Source organism: Anticarsia gemmatalis, chromosome 18 (assembly GCF_050436995.1).
Source record: "Anticarsia gemmatalis isolate Benzon Research Colony breed Stoneville strain chromosome 18, ilAntGemm2 primary, whole genome shotgun sequence".
Classification (NCBI taxonomy): Eukaryota; Metazoa; Arthropoda; class Insecta; order Lepidoptera; family Erebidae; genus Anticarsia; species Anticarsia gemmatalis.
The window spans coordinates 5,649,238-5,670,883 of record NC_134762.1 but is presented as its reverse complement, the minus strand read 5'-3'; the positions used below and the strand labels follow the sequence as shown (position 1 = coordinate 5,670,883).

At 35.3% G+C, this 21,646-nt stretch overlaps 1 protein-coding gene across 3 annotated transcripts in view; it reads right to left on the bottom strand.

The window, feature by feature from the left end:
• The window catches only part of Sox102F (transcription factor Sox102F), a 274,330-nt gene that overhangs the window by 4,166 nt on the left and 248,518 nt on the right, over nucleotides 1–21,646 (bottom strand). For all 3 annotated transcript variants that reach the window (XM_076125982.1, XM_076125983.1, XM_076125984.1), the window contains 2 exons: nucleotides 7,695–7,865; nucleotides 5,139–5,373 (listed from right to left, as the gene is read on the bottom strand). In XM_076125982.1, the coding sequence (XP_075982097.1) occupies nucleotides 5,139–5,373; nucleotides 7,695–7,865 (406 nt within the window). The remainder of the gene's footprint in view (nucleotides 1–5,138; nucleotides 5,374–7,694; nucleotides 7,866–21,646) is intronic.

Sequence of the window (21,646 nt, the reverse complement as noted above, 5' to 3'; positions counted from 1 at the left end):
AGCTGTCAGAAAACTAGTTACGGCTTTAACAGATTTAACAGAAACAGGTGCGGTATTAATGTGGCACAACGTGTATTAACGTAAGCTAAGTATGTTTACGTGTTTGTAAAGAATTTGGAATTTAGTTTTTAGTAGTCGTAATTCTTATTTGTCGTTCAAGTTTTCACGACTTTTGTGTTCAACTATAACTCATTCATGTTTCGTTTTGTTAATAATGTTTTGTTAAATATATAGTGGCGTAGTAAAGATTACACACTGCTTATTTAAGTAAGTAAGCGTCAAATTTAGTCAGATACTTGGAGTTAATTAAAATAATTGATTACAGCAGTTCAAATATCGACTGAACAGACAACCATCATTACTAATATTGTTAATCTAGAAATTTCGCCGCACCGATAAATCTAAAACTACGAGACAGATGCCGGGTGAATTATATCACAAGTGTCGCGTACATTTTGCGCTAATCAAATTCCGAAACGATTATTACGAGCGGTTTGAAGCCCCTCTCCCCGCACCTCGGCAATGTGGGTCAAACGAACACGTCCGCATCACATTTGAGTTGACGGATTCGCCACCAAGTGTCCACACGATTAATAAGCCAGCGCGGAAACATCCAGCATTCAAAGCTTCGGGACATTCCTCGAATTAATTTGACGCGCTCTTAGATAATTTATAACATCCTACCGCGGCTGATACGCGCGCGATACACTTCGAATATGAACGAGAGGAGGCAACACAATCGCGCACAAAACTCCTACATGAAACCTTTGCTATAAAGGACTTTTGCACCAGCATTTTGTTGGTTGGTCAGCTATCAGCGACAATCAGTTACTTTTAAGGTGAGAGCTCTAAGGGAAAAACATCCTGTAAACAGAGCGAAGCCTGAAAATTAACTTTTTCTGTCGAAGCCTATAAAAATAGCCTAATACACAGTGCACAGATTCTTAGAGCCGTTATTTCTTGCTTGTACGCATCTATGAAGCCTCGCACAAAAATCGTCCGTAAGTTTTTTGGACATGCCGAATTTAAATCGTATGTCGCTTATGACGTCAATAGCATTTTATTTCTGTCTCAGTTACTCGGCTGTCATACTAACAACGAGTATTAATGACGTTCCTCTGGAATGACGGCAATAATTAGCTCCACACGACAGGTCAAGTGCGGAACAGTGATTCAGATACAGTAACAGACCATTTCGTTTTATAGCGCAACTCATTATGTTTTATATCTAGGTCCGTGACGATATGCTTGTTAAAATCTTATGTTAAATTTTAATTTTGTTTGCAATAATGACGTGGCATAAAATTAAACAAATATACAATTTTGTTTTTAATTATCTCAGATACTTGGTTATTAAAAAAGTAGAGAAGTAAATGTACGTGAATTCGTATACGTATTCGTATATGTATATTAAACTGCATGATCGGTAAAAGATAAAATCACTGCTTAACTTAAGAGATTTCAAAACAATCGATGTTCTTGCGACTATTGTTGCCTTTTGATTTTGACAGTGCTTTGAAGCAAAATATTTGAGAAACTAACACATAGTTAATAGTAAGTTTGAATTAAACTTGGCTCAGCAATAAAGGCAAGTTCTCATACAAAGTTATATGAGTTGTGTGCGCGAGTGTCCACCGAGGCGGGACGTTGAAGCGAACGGAAGTTTGCGTCTCCAGCGCCATCTATTTTGCATTTCACGCGATTCTCTTGTTTTAAAGGAAACCAAACGACACTCGCGATTTTGTAACCATTTCGGTTTGGGATCGCGCCAACTATTTAAAGTAGATATTTGTTTTATTGTGTACCATCTCATACAATTATTTATATGTTTGAATTATGAAATTTAATATTAATTATCTAACTTCACATTTGAAGTAGGAAATTACAAGTTACATAGGACAGGTTTGTGATTGAGTAATTAATATGATTACAATCGCGCCCGGTAGATGGCGCACTTCATCTATATCACGACGAAAATCTCAAATTTCTTCCTTAACAAACATACTTTTGTTTAATAATTGGAATTCCAACATTGTCGAAAGCAAGAATGTTATCAAGTCACCGGGAGGGCCATAAAAATGAGACATTATGGAGTCCGTAACATAAAACCAGAGCCCGTAAGATTCAGATCGACTTCAAGATTATTCAACTATAATTAATATTTGTAAGGTGGTTTACGTATCAATTGGTCGGTCCAACTCCACCTACACAAGAGATCCGTGACAGATAAAGTTTCAGTAACCGTCTCTATTTTATCTTACAACTTAATTGTATTTTGTAATCTGTCCCATTTCTATGAGAACTTCAGCGTGAGAGTTTGGACTGTTATTTTTATGTTATGAATATAATACGGTTTAGTTTTTATGACGTTTATCGAGCTTAGTAAGGAGCGTTTTAACCAGAGATTGATTAAAAATATTTATAGAAAAAAAGTCTCGGCTATTAAAAATTAGGCTCGCACTAGTCGCATCCATATTCTACACGGAAGTGCTAACTTTTCTTATAAAAAGTTTTTTACACAATCATTATATTCTTGGTCAGCAACAAAACCCGACACAAGCTAATTACTTATCATCAAAAAATATTTTCGTCATACGGCTGCAATTCGCAACACTATCTTCAATAAATTTTCAGTAGGAAAACGCGATGAATATCGTGTCCTACATACAGTCGATATTTACCGGAGTATAACTGTTTTACTGTGTACGACGTATTAATTATATTTAGCAATTAAATGCGAAACATCAAAATGTTTGGCGGCGACACGGGACATTTCTTCATTTTAACATTTAACCACTATTTATCTAAGACTATTCCTTGTCTATTTTAGTTTCTAGCGTTTCGTAATGTCACGTTTTGATATTAAAATTGATTCGGATTATAATATCGTGTTATGTTTAATTTGAATTAAGATAGAGATGTTTATTTATTGATTCGAACAGAACTAAGTCTTGACAAACGAACGTCCTTTTGTTGCAGATGTGGATATATAAAACTCTAGATTTAAGAGCCATTGTTAGTTTATCAAGTAAGTAGAATCTTATATTCAGCGGTTTGAAACCAAATCAAAGCAGATAATTAAGGTAAGGTAGCGTTTACTAATACTTTTTATACACTTCGGAGACCGGCAACTTGTTTTACAAGCAGCGTTCTTTATTTATGTAATTGCGATGATCCGATTGGATTGACGATTACCGTAATCTATCAATTCATTATTAGTTTCCATTTCATTACCACAAATACATAATTTAAACTCTCAATCTTATAAACAGCTCCGAATTTTTGATCGATGATTAGAAAAACGGGACATAGGATATTTATTGTTATCGTAAATGTTTAACGGGATACGTATTCAAAAGTTCGTAGTTAATTAATAATTAATTGATACAATATTATAGGCGGTATCTTCACTTATTATTATAATTGCATACCTACTTTTTAAACTGGTTATGTAAAGTAAAGTGTGAGTGATCGTGGGTTAAGATTTTTTTGGACGACTTTTCGTTTGCGGTTTTCGAGGTACCATTGCGATGTGTAGAGTTAATTGCTCTAGAAAATATTTTTAGGGCAGTTCGCTAACTAAGAATAAAAAAAGTCATATAAATATCTGTGCTTTTCGCTACGTAGAGCTATATACTTAGATAAATTTTATAGTACATAACTGTATGAGCAAAATTATTAACTAAATCAAGTAGTTCCCGGTTTTTTATCGTCAGCGACGTAATCGGACGGGACGGGATCATTTTAACGTTCTTGTGACAGTGAAAGTCATAATAATATAACAACATATTCCAATATTTATTCTTATGAAATGAAAGACCGTTTATTGAAACGAACCGTGTCGGCGACAAGAAAAAACAACTATGTACCGATTCACAGATAATAACTGATGATGTACATAAATATTACAGAAATGTGATATTTTCGTCGCAAATCGTGTGAAACTAACAAGAGTTTTCTTTTAATTTTCCGTCTACACATATTTGTCAGTGTAAATATGAGAGATATGACAGAACTCGGCTAGGGTGACAGTTTGGAACTAGATAAACAGACTGCCTATGACAAGGTACTTTGCGATATATGAAAATTCATTATTATGAGGACTGGCAGGCCACTACATACCTATTTTAGTTTTAAGCATGTAATTTGATATTATTATCGTTTTCAAAAACAGTTCCTTTTGAGATTTTATGTTTAGTGTGTAGCATTTTTAAATTGTCATTACCTATTGTTTTGCGCAAATGCACCTCGTTCATTTAATAATGAAAGTTTGATAAGTGTAATATCTACCTCCAGATACACTATGGGCTGTTGGCATGTTGACTCATTTTTTAGCAGCTTTAAGGATATACAAAGGTATCTTAATTTAGATAATAATCTTTCGTTTTTATTGAGTTCGCTGAAGGATATCTATGATTATTCGGTTTCAGCACCGAGTTTTTCTTGTAATTTTTCACCAAATGAATAATCACATATTTATATTAATTTGATAATAATAAACCATTAAAAACATACTACATCACTACACAAACAGGTGGTTCAAAAAATGGCCTCACAAAAAGTTAAAATTAGCACAAAAAGTGGTATATATTAATAGGCTAATAGGCCATTAGCTCCAGTGACATAGTTCCAGCACAAGAATTCGGCTAGGTCTAGTGAATCAGATAATACTGTGACGTCAGAGTGACGTCTGACCGTCACTTCTTGCGCGCACGCGTCCAAAAATATTAGTACGGCTGTCTAATCAAATCATTTATTAGTTCACGTTTTAACTTGTGGAGATTAGTAGTATATTGTAGTTATTTGTGACTAGTTGGGTCTCACAGTTTTACTCCAGAATGACAATTCTAGCGCTGTAATGTTAGATATCCTGTAGCCTCCCTTATCATAGTCGCATTTTATTTATGACGCATAGAATGGAAATCGCAACTGGATTTTCTTAACGTCTTATTTAGGCAAATGGCTTCAAGAGTCTTTTAACTATTTAACTTGATAATAACTTTAAGCTGCTGGATGCCCTTATTGTGGACGCAAGCTGCTTTTTTAAGACAGCTCTTCCTTGAACATCAAGCAATATCGACGTTCATGCTTGATTACCATAATCCCCGAATAAGAAGTTAAATGGAAAAAATACTCACTATTGCAAGCAGCATTGAATTCTTCTTCTTTCGGCATGTTATAGGGAGCCTCTTCCATGGGAGGGTATGGCACGAAGCGGGGCAGCATCATGGGCTGCGCGGGAGACGGTGACCGTTGCTTGCTGAGGTTCAGGGGGGTGTCCGGGTCGGGGGGAGGGGGCGAGCGAGCGTTCGCGGCTGATAGCTGAGCTAGTTGCGCCTGCGCCTGTGCTTGCCAGTTTGCTGTTTGTACCACCTGAAAAGAAAATGAAAATTAGTATTGTCCTCTTTTTTTTCACTCTATGCAGCGCGGCTCCGAAGATTTTGTAGGTGTGGGTAATATCGCACCGCTGTAGTGTCGAGTCTTTAATAAATGAAATTGAAATGATATCAGAGCCTACCTATTATTGTCATTGAATTAGATATCGTTATAGAACCACTATTTTTTATTATCATGCTGTTGGGGTTCCATTAAACTGACTGGGACTGGGATTCTATCAAAATTTCTATTATCTAAAGGATAAAAACTAGGCTTATGTCTCCGTAAATTAAAATATTAAAAAGATCTCAGAAATGCGTAACTATTAAGACAAAATATTAGCATAATTGATTAAGAGTCGGTCTAAAACAGTCAGGTTACGTTATAATAAATTGGTGATAAATGTAACATTTTGATGTAAAACTTAAGCAATAAATACAGAATTTGACAGAAGACTACCTGCTTTGTGGTGTAACACAGGATGTTGCAAATTGATAGAATGACATTTTTATTATTATCATAAAATTCCGTATCACAAAGTTGACGAATTTGTGGCTATTTCAAGAAAAAGAAATCGCATTTTCACATTCGGATTAGATAAGCACGTTCACATGGGAATGTAATCATAATATGTTTTTCGTTATAAAATGTATCACTTTCTTTAGAATAATTAATTCAGATATGAGGAATGATAAAGTACCCTTGTAATAGTGCTTTAAAAGTATGTTAAATCTACGTGATTTACTTTGACCCTTATAAAATACATTAGAGAATAGGTATATAAAGACATTACATCTGAAATTCACAAGACGGATGTAGCAGCCATTTTAATGAACATTGAAAGCAAATCAATAAGAATTGTTTGTAAGCAAATATGCTTTTTACCGGCCCAAAAAGAATCACTTCTATAATTTCATACATTTTCGGTAAAGGCAGGTTTAAATAATCGATTCACGTTTAACAACTCGTGTATTAGATAATGCGTAAACGGTGAGGTCAGATGTAAGCTGTACGTGTGAGATCGTAACGAACGGTAGGATCGTATAAAACGCATCTAATTATAATTTTACATAACAACGCGAGTCGGTGTAATTAGTTTGAGAACAACTTTCATTTTAACATCACGTCTTCTTGGAAGTTTTATGGAGGCTGTATTACACCATCCTGGCTTTAGGGTTGATCGACTATTTGTATTTATTTACTATTATTATAGAAATGTAAAGTTTAGGATGTTAGGTGTAATTGTGTTAAATTTTTTTGTGCGCCATATCCATAGCCTGTTTTGTTAGGAATGCCGTAATAGTTATTTTTCGTTACGTAAAATATTCAAAATATTATTTTTTCAAGCAATTTACAGTAATTTTAGAGGTATACTTTGTTTCTTCGTATTAAGTTATTTTTAAAACATGCAAATTCAATAAAATAATTCACAACTAGAAAACTCAAAATATACCTATTGATTAACATGAGCTAAGCTAATGGAATCGATAGGACCAAAACATTCCGGAAATGGAATCAACGGGACATAATCGTACTGGGACGAAGTCGCGCCATTACGCTAGCAAAGAATAAAGGTATTCGCAGTTTTCCGGAAACGCCGATATAATGAACTTTTAATTTAATCAAATGTTTATAAACTTGGTGATCAGCCAGCCCTGACTGTTAGATAAACACAATGTCAATAATGACCCGTGATGGCAGGATATTGACTAATGTGCAGCTCATATCGTGATCATCTGTTACTAAATCAATTCGTCCAGTTTTCATCATCATGACTTCATCATTCTTGTTTAGTATTAATGACAGGTTAATTTTGGTTAAGGTGGTTTATTTTGATTATAGTAAGTAATAATTTCGCTTAATTTTTTGCTTAAGTCTCATTTTATACTCTGATATAAACGTTGATGACAAGTTATACCGAAAATAGCATCATTTACTGACAGTTTGTATAACAACAGCAATCAACTAAATCCATTTTACAATCAGTATTTTCTTTTTATGATATACAGTGATTTGTTCTTATTTCTGATTGTCTTTAATTTTGTTTAAACCTGAGTAAAATCTTATAACGCAGCCGAAGTCGTGGGCAGAATTAGTACAGTATTATTTTTTGGGAGTCCGTGAATCGGAGAGCACGTAAAGCTCCTGCGCCTGATCTCTCACTGGTCGTGTCGGTTATCCGTTCCACCAGACTATGAGAGTGATGGAGTGAGTGATGGAATAGAGAGTGTACCTGTGTATTGTGCGCATACTTGGGCACTATAAACAAAGTCCTGCACAGATAATATATTTCTTGAGATATTGTGCATGTAACTTACATTAGGCGGCGGAGGCTGTGCGTGCGGTCTCATCTGCTCCAAGAGCGGCAGTAACGCCAGCGGCGGCCCCGGGTACATGCCGTGCTGCCCTCGCCTCACCAGCTCCTGCCGGCGAAGCTGCTCCTGCTGCAACCGCTGGATCTCCAGCTCGGCGGTCACGTTGCCCATGTTCTATAACAACGTAGAAATGTATTGTTAGTTTACTGTTATAAACTTATATGTCGGGTAATGAATTATCGGGAATACAGTGAGTATTTCATCACACTGGCTGTTACTTTAGTCGTAAGGTCACGTAAGTTAAGTATGGATTTTGTTTAAAGCAAGATCAGAAACAAATAAACGAGTAGGTACTTGTCAATTATAAAGAGTAAAAAAACTGTATGGTGTAAGTGTCTGCGTATGATGTATGTCTGGTCTATTTTTAGTAACACGCGCGAGAACGAAATCTTTTTTGCAGATGTAACTGAAATAAAAGAACCAAAGCGGTTTTAGCAATAAGAATAAACGCGCCGCAATTTCATTTGTGTCAAGCAAAATTTGAGTGTGCGGTCATTAATAAAATAACTTTATATGCACTAACAAAAGACACCGCGCGGCCGCCGTCCCAAACAAGCCAAGTTTCAAGCTTCGCAACTTTCTGCTATCACTCTTAACGAGTCTCTCGACGCGATATTTGTTCCTCACAATATATTGCACACTTAAGCACCTCCCAACACAAAGAATAAGCTAAAATGTGTGCACAAATCAACCGGCCGGACGGTCACTAAATCACGCCGACCATAAAGCGAATACCCCAAAAAAAGTACATCAATTAATTGCCTGGGAGTCGTGACGAATAACACAATATACATTTTATCGGCTCTTCATTAAGACAGTATTGAACCGTTAATGGTTGTACAGAGTAAGACGTTATAAGGTGATGAAATCAAAACAACTCGACGATGTAAGTTTCCGGACGAACGATGACTTTTCAACGCAAAATATGAAAAGGATTTTCGATTTAAAAGTTTCCTGCAAACATATAAATGCGCTCCCGACAGTGGGAACACATTTAAGTGAATCACCGTCGGCGGAGATAAAAAAGAAAAAGCGCTAATGGAAGACAAAAGCGAATGCATAAATAAACGTGACATAATCGAGCGAATAAAAAGTGGTGCGCAGTGTAATAGGCGGCCCTTCGCAGCGCCGATACGGACTACAGCCAGTGATACCGAGTGATACCGCGAGCGCCACCGCCACCGGTAATCGACCAAGTTTTTCCATCGGCCTGACAAATTGCCGTCATAACCGAACGGATTAAACTTTTTATTAAAAACAACAAACTGAGCATAATGTATGGGCGTAATCGGCAAGGGACAGATGTTCCCGAATAACGTACGCGATTTATCTAATGTAAAAAGACTTTTATTTAATAGCTCTGCGGAGATGTCCTAGCAATTGGCGCTTATATTTTACAGCGAACCGTCGTTTTGGCATTTCGACCGCGTTTTGATAGCATTATTAATGTTAGAGATGATATAAAAATGCGATTTTTGATAGAGGTGACCAGCTGTGCGTCACGATTTATTGTCTGAGAGTCGCAGGTGGGTCGGCTCGTCATAAATACGATATGGATGCGATACAGCCAAGATCGAGTGGCATCATTATACTGACTGAAACAATGCAACCGGTGCCAATGGAAATAGGTGGGTGTGATTTGGCGACGACCACTGCCCGATGTTCTGTCAATACTCACCGCGATGAATATAAATGGAAGCGAAAACATAGTTCTGTTATTGTGTCCTTGTCACTCGCACGTAAAGAACGATTTCCCTTTCCTATATTTCTCTACTCCACGAAATGTGGATAGTTAATCATATAGATATTATTAATGGTATCTCTTTATTATTCGCCCTTCGACGGAATCGTGCGAGAGACCTTGACATAAAAATGTGAAAATTGTAATCCGAAGAAAAGTTATAATCGTTAGATGTTTTAATATGATGTTAGATATGATATTCAAAATTAATCAGCCGCATAAAGCTGTATCAGATGTCAACACATATTATAATAACAGGGCAGTATAATTTATTGAACACGAGGATAACACTACAAATCCCCATAATGCTATTGTCGATGGAGCGCGACGCACGAAACCTAATGATTTATTCGAAACCGCGGATTAACCGAAAGCGCACATCAAAAACAATATAATTGAGGAATATATAGTGGACAAAGAGATCAGAGATGAACACCGGACATACCATGACATAATTTATAATGTGGGCGCTGATATCAAAATAGTAATCCCACTTTTTAAATACAGTCTTAACGATATTGACTCTTAGGCGGTGGGATTAAGAGCGGGGGAGTTAAATGAGAGGATTAGGTGAGAATACACGGAAAGCTGTATAATGAAACAGACGTCACATTGACGCAAGAGATGCAGATCTTTTGGTAAAATCATAATATTTACTGTCACACAACGACGTGCTCTCATTTCTAGGTACGTTATTCTAGTCTTGGATTTAGATTTTTGGTAACTTTCCTGTCAGTTATTTATTACGCCTATTAGCACGATACGTGATTAAGAAACTAGAATTAAAAAGCGATTGTTGACTAACTGCCTTTGTTGTGAAACAAATGGGGTCTTTGAAAATTGGAGAATTTAAATTGCTGAGAATATTATTTTCTCACCAAATCCATATCGAGTTGTGAGTCAGTAATGGCCGAAAAAAATGCGTAATTTACAAGTTTCAAGTTACACGTTTTCAGAAGTTAAAAACGTCAAATATCTGTATTTGGAATGATAGACGATTGTTAAACAAAGAATTTAAGTTCTATGTTAATTTCGTAGCACCTTTTATAGAAGCATGACATATTAAAGTATCAAGATGATTCGACGCTAATTGGTTCTCAAGTATCAAGATAAAATATTGCTCGTTTTCAAATCCTTTTTTGGTGTTGTTTTGAACTATAATTTATTAATGCGGTGACCCTAAAGTGTTGATAATTTGAATAATACAATACAAAGGGCCTGACATGGTGAGGGAGGGAACTGAAGGGCATTACGGTGCAACGATGACATATCAAAATGAATCACTAATGCACTACTGGGAATAACACATGCGTAGAGTTGTACTTTTAAATAGTTGGAAATAGATAAAGAGATTGTATCTGATTGGATTTGAATAGATCTTGACCCTTTTTATTTTTAAAGGATTTAGGTGTTTTAATTTGGATAACAGTTGTTATTTTAAGTTGCGCTAGTTGGTTTTGAGCCGATTGTTCCTTAATAATTGAACATGAAATAATTTAGTAAGTAAGTAAAGTTTATTACGGTCGGTATTCTGGCCAACAAATATATAGTTTTGTCTAAAATAACTAATATTTAGACAAAATTATTTATTTATTTAATTGAATAGACAGTGACATATAAATAGGTTACGTGATAAGTTTGTTTATCTAACAATTTACTGATAATAAATTATATTGGACAAAGGGTCTCCACCCCTTTTGTGCGCTTATACTTAAATGCATTTTAATGCTGATCGTAGATATCGCAGCTTTCAACTACAACATGTGTTATTTGTTACTACCGTATACAAACTAAGTTCACAATGGGCAGATTTTAACAGATTTTTTTGGTTTGCAAACAAATAGTTTGATGGAGTTTCGGCTCATTTCGTAGAAATAATATTAAAAATGTAAATGTGATGCGCTTTTATTAGCCATTCAATATTTGCGTAATATATTCGAATAATGTTTTCATCAGGATGTAGCTTCCGTAACAGGTGTTTTGTGTGTATGTCAATTTATAACTGATTTTATAAAGCTGAAGAGTTTGTTTGAACGCGCTTATCTCAGGAACTACTGGTCTGGTTTGCGAAAATATTTCAGTATTAGATAGCCTATTTATCGAGGAAAGCTATGGGCTATAATATCATTACGTTGCGACCAATAGGAGCTGAGTACCAGTAAAAAATGTTCCAAAAACGGGAAAATTTAAACCCATTCTCTCTTATGTGACGCAATCTAAGTAGCGTGGGTCAGCTAGTTAGTACATAATATATATCGCTAATTTGTAATGTTATTTAGAAACAAGAATAATATTATGAAGTTCCAATCAACTTGTCAGGTACAGTCGCGCACAGCGATCTCTGCAGGTGTCCTTATATCTCGAGTATTTCTCGTCTTTATATTTTTTAATTTTATCGTCAAATGACTCGCAGATTTAACTGCACCGATCTTATCTAATGTAGCAGTGATTATGCGTTCTGCAAAATGGACGACGGTATTGTTTATACGTATTATAATATGGGTTTTTAATTCGTTAGTGGTTTTAAAAGGTTGTTGCACTGAATTAAGGGTTAATGGCGGCTCCTGGTGTGTTAGGTTTAAGTATCGGAATCCATTACTGTCAGATACAGGGGTTAATGAAACAATAATGTGAATGGATTTAAAAATTCTGAAGAACTAACTTCATGTATTTTTTCATTTTCTACAAACAAAAATCGGTCTCTTAAGGTATATTTTTGGCAATCTGTTACAGTAGTCCTCAGGAACATTCTGCAAATTGTAACTATAAGTTTCGTTATAGTTATGAAGGGTAATCAGTCCAGCGAAATGTCCCTATTTGGGATTATGGTATGGCAACTATTGTCGCAATTCATTTAGTCTTATCTTAAGATATAATATTATTTTTAAATCATTTTATTAACCACAATCTCCCATTATAATCTCTCAAAGGAATAACACGAACAACTAAGTACTTCAATTACACAGAAGTCAAAATTCTCCCTTCCCTTGTTGATTTGTTATTTATCACACAATACTTGTCGTACAATAGTTGGTAGTGGCAGCCCTGTCGAGAGGACGCGGTGCGGTTGGTACAAATTAGCGGCTGACTGGGATCGGACGTCGCTCGGCACGTGCCGCCGAATTATTGCATTTTCATCTTCGAATGCAGTCTCTCTTGTTACCTTACACTTGTTTGTTAGTTTGTTAGCTTTGAAATTAACTAGTGGGAACTTGAAAAGACTGCCTGTGTATTTTTCTAAGGTTCTGATACCGAAGTTTAGCAAATTTTTGTGTTAAGCTCGAATTTTTGACGTAATAAATAGTGGAGTTAGTTAAAACTTTATGAGTCTAACAAAATAACCTCTGTTTAGGTATACTTATGGATCGAAATAATATCGGAATATACATATTAATAAATAGTTGTCTTTAGTTTAAATATTTTTAAATTCAGACAATATTTAAAATGTTATTGTGAAGAAACGGTGTCCTAAAGTAAAAGTAGAATATTTTTAACTTTAAAACGCGTAAAGAACAACAATTTTATTTGAAGTCACCTCCGTCCTTAATATTTACAAACTTTCTAAACACATAACGGCGTTACCTTCCATTATTTTACAGCTTCCCTTCGCCATGGGACATATGAAACAAAGTTCGGTAGTAAATCAAGAAATTAAGCTATTACCGCCACATCATACGTCGGCCTTTCTTTCAAGTCAATTTTTTAATAATATAACTAATAACAAAACAATTTTTAGACTTCCGTTCACGTAAGTAACGACTTTATAATTTGAAACATGTTTTTGTTATCGACTGTACCTCGGCTTTTTTACATTTTAGTAGTTTAGTAGTGATCGTGATAGATTGATGACATTGCGTGCTCTGATGATAGGTGAAATAGAGTGATTGGTGATCAGCAGTGCACTGTGAGTGAGTTGTTAATGTGATGTCTTGTAACAATAATTATGTCGTGATGATACTCTAATTTAATGATAGTGTCTTGTCTTCACTTGATTGATTAGAAGCGTGTGTATTTTTTACTGTTATTTAAAGAGTCAACTGTCTAGATTAATCTTATTTTGGAGAAATGCGTAACTGTGCCCTTAGCTTTGCTAAACAAGGCGTTGATCTTTCAGTAAATTAGAAGCAAAGGATAAAAATGTACGTAATAAAAATTATACCAACATTATACAAAAAAAAGAATCTTCAAACGAGCTCACGGGTTCGCCCAAAAATTACCACTCGAAGTAACATCACGCGAGTTCAAATACATACGATAAACAAAAGGACCCAGAGGGACGTCCAGCGAACCGGAGTAAACCCCCGGAGACCGAATGAGGAACGGCTAAAACCCCCCCTGGAAATACCCCCCTCTCTTGTCTTGTTCCCTCCCTGTCTTGCCTCTTGCCTCTTGCCTCTTGCTAGCCCCGGATGCTCGTTCCACTTGAGCTTTTCTTTTATTCCTTGCCTACACTTGTTTATTTTTGTTTTCAGTTAGCCGGCGGAAATAATGGCGTTGGGATGTTGAGGATGTTACTTAAACTTGTTTCTTTTTAGTTTGTTAGATATTTTTATTAGGTATTTTGACAGGATTATTATTTTATTAGCTTTAGATCGGTTGATCCGAGTTTGCAAGTAGCATTATTTACGTAGGTATATTGGATAGCTAACCAAACTGTAAATATCTCCGAGACTTATTGTACTTTTAAGGGACGTTTTACGCAATGATTCAAAGACTATCAAATCAAAAAATCTGAGTCTTTTTCCCTAAATATATGTGATACAGATTCAGCAATTTGTTGCACTTAATACAAGCATACCGCCTTCGCAATCCGTAAAAGAAAGGTTTTTGAGATGCACTCACCAAAATATCTGCTATTTTCTCGATCAAGGATACATTTATCGATAGTTACTCAATAGTTAATGAAAATCGTCCTCATTCACAATCAAAACCATAATATCCTGTACATTCTTTCGCATCCCCAAGATGACCTTTTGTAGGCGATAGAGCTGTAGAGTGGCGTCATTATTCCGTGCCGCTTTCAATCCTATATTTCACCACATTGCAAACAAAATGAGCATCGTGCATTGAAGTATTCTTATTCATTCGCATTAATTAAGCGGTCCACTGTTTATAATTATGAAGCATTTCTGCTAGGGCTTCGGTTTTTATTGTTTTGAAATTTGTAAGTTTGGTTTTTGAATTAGGTTTTAAGATTTTTGTGAATTAACATTGTTGTGGAAGCGGTTTGAATGAACATAAGATAACTATTGCTATCTATATAATATAAGCTATTGGTCTATAATCGTATGGATGGTTTTGTCGCTATAGTTAGTAGATTTAACTGTCTGTTCAAAATAAATGAAAATGGCGAAGAAAAACGGTTGTTATTTTCGTAATATGAAATTATTATTTTGAACCATCATCTAACAACCATAATAATAGACTCTGGTAACACAAAAACAATGGTAATGCAAAAACCTAATGAGAGCAAAAATCTTTAATTTATATTTTACCAATTTTAGTCTTCAACACTTAAAACAGAGCACTACAAACTAAACCAAAGTGCGAATTGAAAATCATTGTCTTCGTATTTGTACTTTAACGGCTTAACTAAAGCATATTGGTCATAATACCTCACGTATAAAGCTTTGTGCACATCAATGGCAAATGCCACAAAAGTGCGAAACCTCACCACACGCAAGAGAAAAGATTAATAAAGCTTAGAACACACTCAACACCTGTCTTTTGTCGCTAATGGACCGGCGCTAATCTTCTAAGAAATAGTGCGGTGAGGGAAAAATAAGTAAAATGTGTGTTTCTGTTTATTATTACAATATGTGGGTGTATATTGTTCGTGATTTGTGAGCGGATTTCTTTGAGTAAGCGTTTTATTGTCTTAGTGATTGTATCCGTAGGGTTTTAGGCTAAGGAAGAAAAAGTAATGGATCTAATATTGTACAGAAATTCATTTTGAAAGTGGATTATTAGGTCTTCCAGAAACCAAAATTCAATAGATATCAATAATTATGACAAGTGTCAAATTAAACTTCGTGCTATGAAAATAAGTATACGAATTCTGTTTTCAGTATCATACGGTAGAGTGATCAAATCGCTACAAACAATTTTCAAGCAACAAAACAACGTTAACGAACATACGACTTTTTTCCCTGAAAGTTAAACGGCAAACGCAAGCAGATACTTTTCACATTTTCGGTAAGTACATCGAAAAATAGACGAATTAACCAGAATATAGTTGGTCTAAATTCAAGAAGCCAACCCACTACAGACTTTACAAATAAGCTATCCAAAATTAAAAGTTACAGTCAGTTCCAACCGGTTTGAGCTGGAAATAATTGGAGGAGACTCGAGCTAACCGCCCGGATGGGGGTAACAAGCGAGTTATCCGGGTAAAAAGCCAAGATATCCGGGTAACAAGCCGGGCGAAACGCAGTAACGAGGATGCAACCGAGCTTGATCTGAGATGTATGCCTTTGTGGCGCATTGGCGTGTTGGACCAAACGTTGGTGCTATTTTAACTTAAGTGGTATGTACTGAATAACGTCTAAGACATACTACGTAGGTATTTCTAGGTACTTATTCGACTTGCTGAGATATAACATGTCTAATTTTCTTTTGTAAGCACACACGAGCGTTTCATGTTGCCGGTGCCATTTCGTAACTCAAATATGTTTCTGTCATGTAGAAAGAAGTATTGTAATAATTAATAATCATAAAAATAAAAAGAGTGCTCTAAATACTTAGTAATTCTAAGAAAATTGAAGTATGTCACATATATACCACTCCATCGCTGTATAAATACAATAAATCATGTACATTTCAAAAATATAATGAACCGAAAATAATTATATTAGTTGTTTAAAAGCTAATGCGGAACGGTTTCTATGAAGTATGTGACAAGTGCTCGTTCTTATGAAATTTAATTTTTCTGCCGTAATAATTGACAATTATGATATTTTTGACGACCGAGGGCGGGACGAAACAAATTCTTAAGGATGTCACGCAAGTATTTGATAAAATACTGCAAGTTTAGTTAGAAAGTGAGAACAATTTTCCTGTTGACGGAATACTGACTGACATAGAGTTGTTGAAGACAGAACCCTAAATATAGAAAACCAATCGTAATTTATTCAACAAAAATATTTAAGCTCCATAAGATATATAATTTATATCACAATATAAATGAGTTCAATAAATTGACTTCGTTTTATCTGCGCGCCGATGACTGACATAAACACAATGATTCGTCAAACCCGTCAATCTGACGGACGTCAGTCCGCGCCGGCCGGCCGTGTGCGTCAGCCTTTATATTTATTGTTTATTAAAACGATTATAATGGCCCCGATGATTGCCACTATACGAATCAGGCTTCTTAGCTTTATCAACATAGTTGCTTTATACATTGATTTGCCGATACCGCTAATCTGACGGTAAAAGACCTCAGCCATTAGCCCGCTATAAAGTTACCCGCTAATCTGTTATGAAACTTAAACAGCTTCATAAAATATGCATAAGCCAAAACTATTTTAAGTGAAAAGCTTACTTTATCGAAAAATCCTTTGATCCTACAAAAGTAAAAGCTAAAATGTTGACGAGTTTTCTCCGTCTATGAACGAAAATATCGATCCGTGTAAACCAAAAGCAGTCGCATCTGCGTACAACTGAGAGCCAAAAGTAAAAATCTAATAATAAGATTATTATAATTCAATCTTCACTATCGATCGGCACGCGCCTCTATTTATAAAGATATTAACCTTTTCCCGTCAACAATATGCGGTGAAATGTAAATATTTATTTTCGTACAATCCCACCGTTGGTGCTCCAGCTCCACTAAAAAGTTTAAGAATAGTCCACGAATAAAATTGTGGAAACGTACACAGCAAGCCGGCACTCGGCCATAGCATAAACATATTGGTCTTTGTGATGTACACCCGGGCATTACAATAAATGTACCGGGTAACGAACACTTAATAAAATAACAAACATCGAACGCTGTTTAGTGTTAACTATCAGACGGATCTAAATACTTCTTTCTATCTAAACACTGGGCTTTTGTCTATCCAACAGTGCGAGAGGCGATAAAACACAATGACGTATCCGTGGAATGATTTCATACCAGCGTGGACTAGATCCATTCCATCCGACGTAACATTGTTGGAGGTGTTGGAAGTGCTGGAACTGAACGCTTAAAACGATTGTCAAAACAAATTGAGTAACACCTGCAGATCAGCCGATTGAAGAATAACACAGAATCTATGATCTGCTTATTTTCTTTTACGAGTAGTAAAATTCATTGAAGAAAAACGGTTGTTATGTTAGCTATAATGTATTCACAGTTAATGCTCCACTCTATTGTACAATACGGTACTCTAGTAAGTTATTATATTTCGACTATAATTTCTATATTTTATTGCATCTGATCTGTTCGCGGTCTTGGGCGCCAGCGCATTCAATGAATTGCAGCATTAAAGTTATTTTATATCCTGTAACTTTTACTTAAGTTGTAACTTCGATTAAGTGCGGAGCGCTAAAACCAATGATAATAAAAGTATACCCAAAGGGATTCTGAATCTGCATACTGAATTTTATTATCATTACTTGAATGCGTCAAAAACAATTGCCGCGAACCGTGGAAAAATAATCATTAACTGACCGCGGCGACGATTCCAAATTTAAAAGTCAATAAAGTTACAGATTTGTCGGCCATCTTAATAATGCGCGATATCGTGGCAAAATGGCGGGTGTCATTTTAAACCCCCCTTTCTTCCGTCCGCAACGATTTTAATAACAACATCTCCGCTTTCTTTATTCGTTCTTTTGAAATCTCTTTTAAGCTGAAGTAAGTTTATTACTAGTCAGATCAGGAATTTCAATCTCACATCCTGAGTGAGACGTCTTTGATGTAACCGGTGTGAATCTGCAGTTAGATAATTCATCTTAATTCAAGTGACGAGTGGGTTGAATTTCGTGTGGCTGGAGAGTTTCATTGATGGTTCTTCTAAAACTGAATTTGCACTCATTAATACTATGAAACTCATTCATTGTGATAGCGTCTTCGTAGAAACGCGCTGACGTCGTGAATATTATTGAGGATTTGACAAATTAATACGTGGGCATGTAATGTGCATAAATGTTCTAAATTTAAGAGGTTATTTGCGTGGCTAATAGTGTTTGTATCAAATAACATTGCATGTTTGTTTGTAGGTGGTTACTTTGAATAGAGTGTAGCCATTGTGTATCAAGTAGTATGGATCACATTGTAGGGGATGGGACCACTATGTTTGGCCATCGAACCGGCCTTCGGTTACTATTTTGGGGACAAATGGTGTACAGTCAGCGTGAATGGTATCTGTGTTAGGATCCGCTACATTGTTTTGCTTACTTAATTTCCTAGACTGAATAAGGCATTTCCAATAGAAAATACAATCTCGAGAATTACTTTAATTACCTCTTAATTAGGGGAAGAATTTCATTACTTCTCATTTTTATTTTGGAATTAAATTTCTGCCATTATGCAACACCATCCTACCTAAAGAACCAACAAAGTGCCCATTAAAATTTCAAATAACAAAAACCTAATTAAAATAGGAAATAGAATATAAAAAATAATATATCATCACGCTGTAAAGTATCAAAGGGAGTAATGTCATTATTTCAAAACGTGTTAGATCAAAGGAATAACGTCAATACAGAAAGAGATCTTCATAATAACATTCATAATGGGGCTCTTGTAAAAAAAAATCTTAAATTAATTTCCCCCGATCCGTTCCTTCGTACAAAAGAGGCTATCTCTTTGATAGACTTTCTTGTACAGTCGCTACCGGTATGCAAATGACAAGAAAATGCTGGCCACTTTTTTCTTTTTTTAAGAATGTTTCAAACTTAGAACTATTTTGCTTCTACTTTTTAAATTAGTTTCGTGCCTTTTGAATTTCGAGATGAAATATGGACTGTAGGTTTTTCTTTTTTTGTAAAAAAAAATCTTTGAAACGCCCTTCATTATTTAGGATTTAGTTATAGTATCTTTGTACACATCGAAATTACAAAATTGTACTATAAAATACTAGCATTAGAATGCACTTTACCATACATATAACTCTTTAAAATAAGTTTAATATTTCATGTAACGAGAAGGTTTCTTGAACTTAAATAATTTGTTTTTAAAAGCTGTTATCGTACTGACTGTACACACAATAATTTATGCAAGTGGTCAGCGATCGCTAAATGGGGCCCTTTTAATCACAAAATGATTTTCCCCATACAGACAAGGCCTTCATGAATAGGCGAGGGTTTCTTAAGAAAATTTTAAGTGCATTAAATGTTGTTTAGAATAAAATCAATTATCTCCTACCCGGAATTTTCCGAGTGGAATATGAAAGGAATTATGTTGGAAAAACGTAAGATAATAGGATTTCGTGTATTGATTCAAATCAGCTCTATTTTTTTTAATTCTTTATAATAAAAGGTTTTTATATAGATTCATTTATTGCATTTTATACTATTAACACACAGAACAAAGTAACTTCGATCGTTTAAAAAACCGTTTTTACACATTAGTCCTCTCATAAATAAGTTTGCAAAGTCAATTGGTTCAAGTAATTATTCGAAATAAAAACAAAACAAACCTGTTTTCGTTAATAACTAAAAAACAAACATCGCTTAATTTGCAAAAGCTTCTTTTAAGTACACAATCATCAGAATTCGAAATTTGAACGCCTTTGATTCCAGAACGATTATGTACCGAACGCTAATAAAGTCGCCATTTTATTTTGATCCGCGTTTCCCCCCTCCCGCGATGTATTTAAAGACGAAAGAGGGGGGAACGAATGAAACCCCGAGGTCTAAGTCAAATAAGCATCTCATTGAATACAAGCAGAGAAATGTAAACAGACAATCAGTTATTTTAAAGATAGAATCCGAATTTCGAACAAGGGGAGGGAGGAGTGAGGTACGATATGTAATCGACAAACTCTTTGAATCGACTTTGATGACGTATGTACTTCATGTTCGAGTTCCAATATTAATCTCATAACAAATTACGCAAACGACTTTGTTTAGAATGTATTTCATATGTAATACCAATTAGGTAATTTGTCAGTTGGAACATAATTTTAGAATTTCACTAACAAATCACTCGGGCATATGAAGAATATTATGATAGATTGCTGTTTGAAACTCAATTATGGGAATTAGTCTATATATATATCTAGTCGTAACACAAACAAATTGAAAACTAACAAAAGTCAAGACCTTACGATTGAGAATGCGTAATATTCTATTTTTAAACGAAAGGTTCGATTTTAGTTAATTCTCATTAACATAACCACTCATGTCACAAGTCTAAAAGAATAAATCTCTATGGTTTTATTTTATCTGTGACATTAATCTTCCCGCCAATTCAGAAGGTGTTTTATAGGGTACACTTTCCACGGTTACGCAAATGGAAAGAATCGGCGGCAAACAACGCTCCCCGCTCGCTTTGAGACTGCCGAATGTAATCTGTTTTGTTAATTTTCAACGTCGTCTGTCGTTTTTCATCTGAGCCCCGGGAAAAGGAACGGTTAAGTTCTATTTGCTTTACCCAGGGAATGATTATTGAGCGTTTGTTCCCCGCCGCTACAAATAAATGGAAACATTTGTATTTTTCGGAGAGTGTACATGCAAAAGAACTTGTTAGAACGCCGCTGATTGGCTTTTATTTTGTTCAAATAACATTCGAATTTTGTTTTTGTTTTTATTACATCCAAGTTGAGTGAACCAGCTCTATATTAAAGAATTTATATTAAAAACCTGTATCAATTATTGCATCTTTTTATATTAAGTGCGTAGTTCTCATGACAATTATTTTTAAGTGACAACTACTGTACGCAGTAAAGGAAGGCATTAATGGAATCTCTTAAGCGAATCTCTATCACGATCGAGCGCAAAACCCACTGAGATACATAGCTAACTAATTAAAACATCCGTGTAGATGAACAGAAGACAGAATATTAAGCCATTATGTATCAGGGGACGCCTTATTTGAATAAGCACAAATTGTCAAAGAGATTTTATCTGGTTAAACAAAGATGCTCCTCTTGTTAGCTTTTGCCCCTTGCGGGGGTGCCTATTTAATGGGATCGGCTAATACGCTTGATGATGCCTACGATTTTGT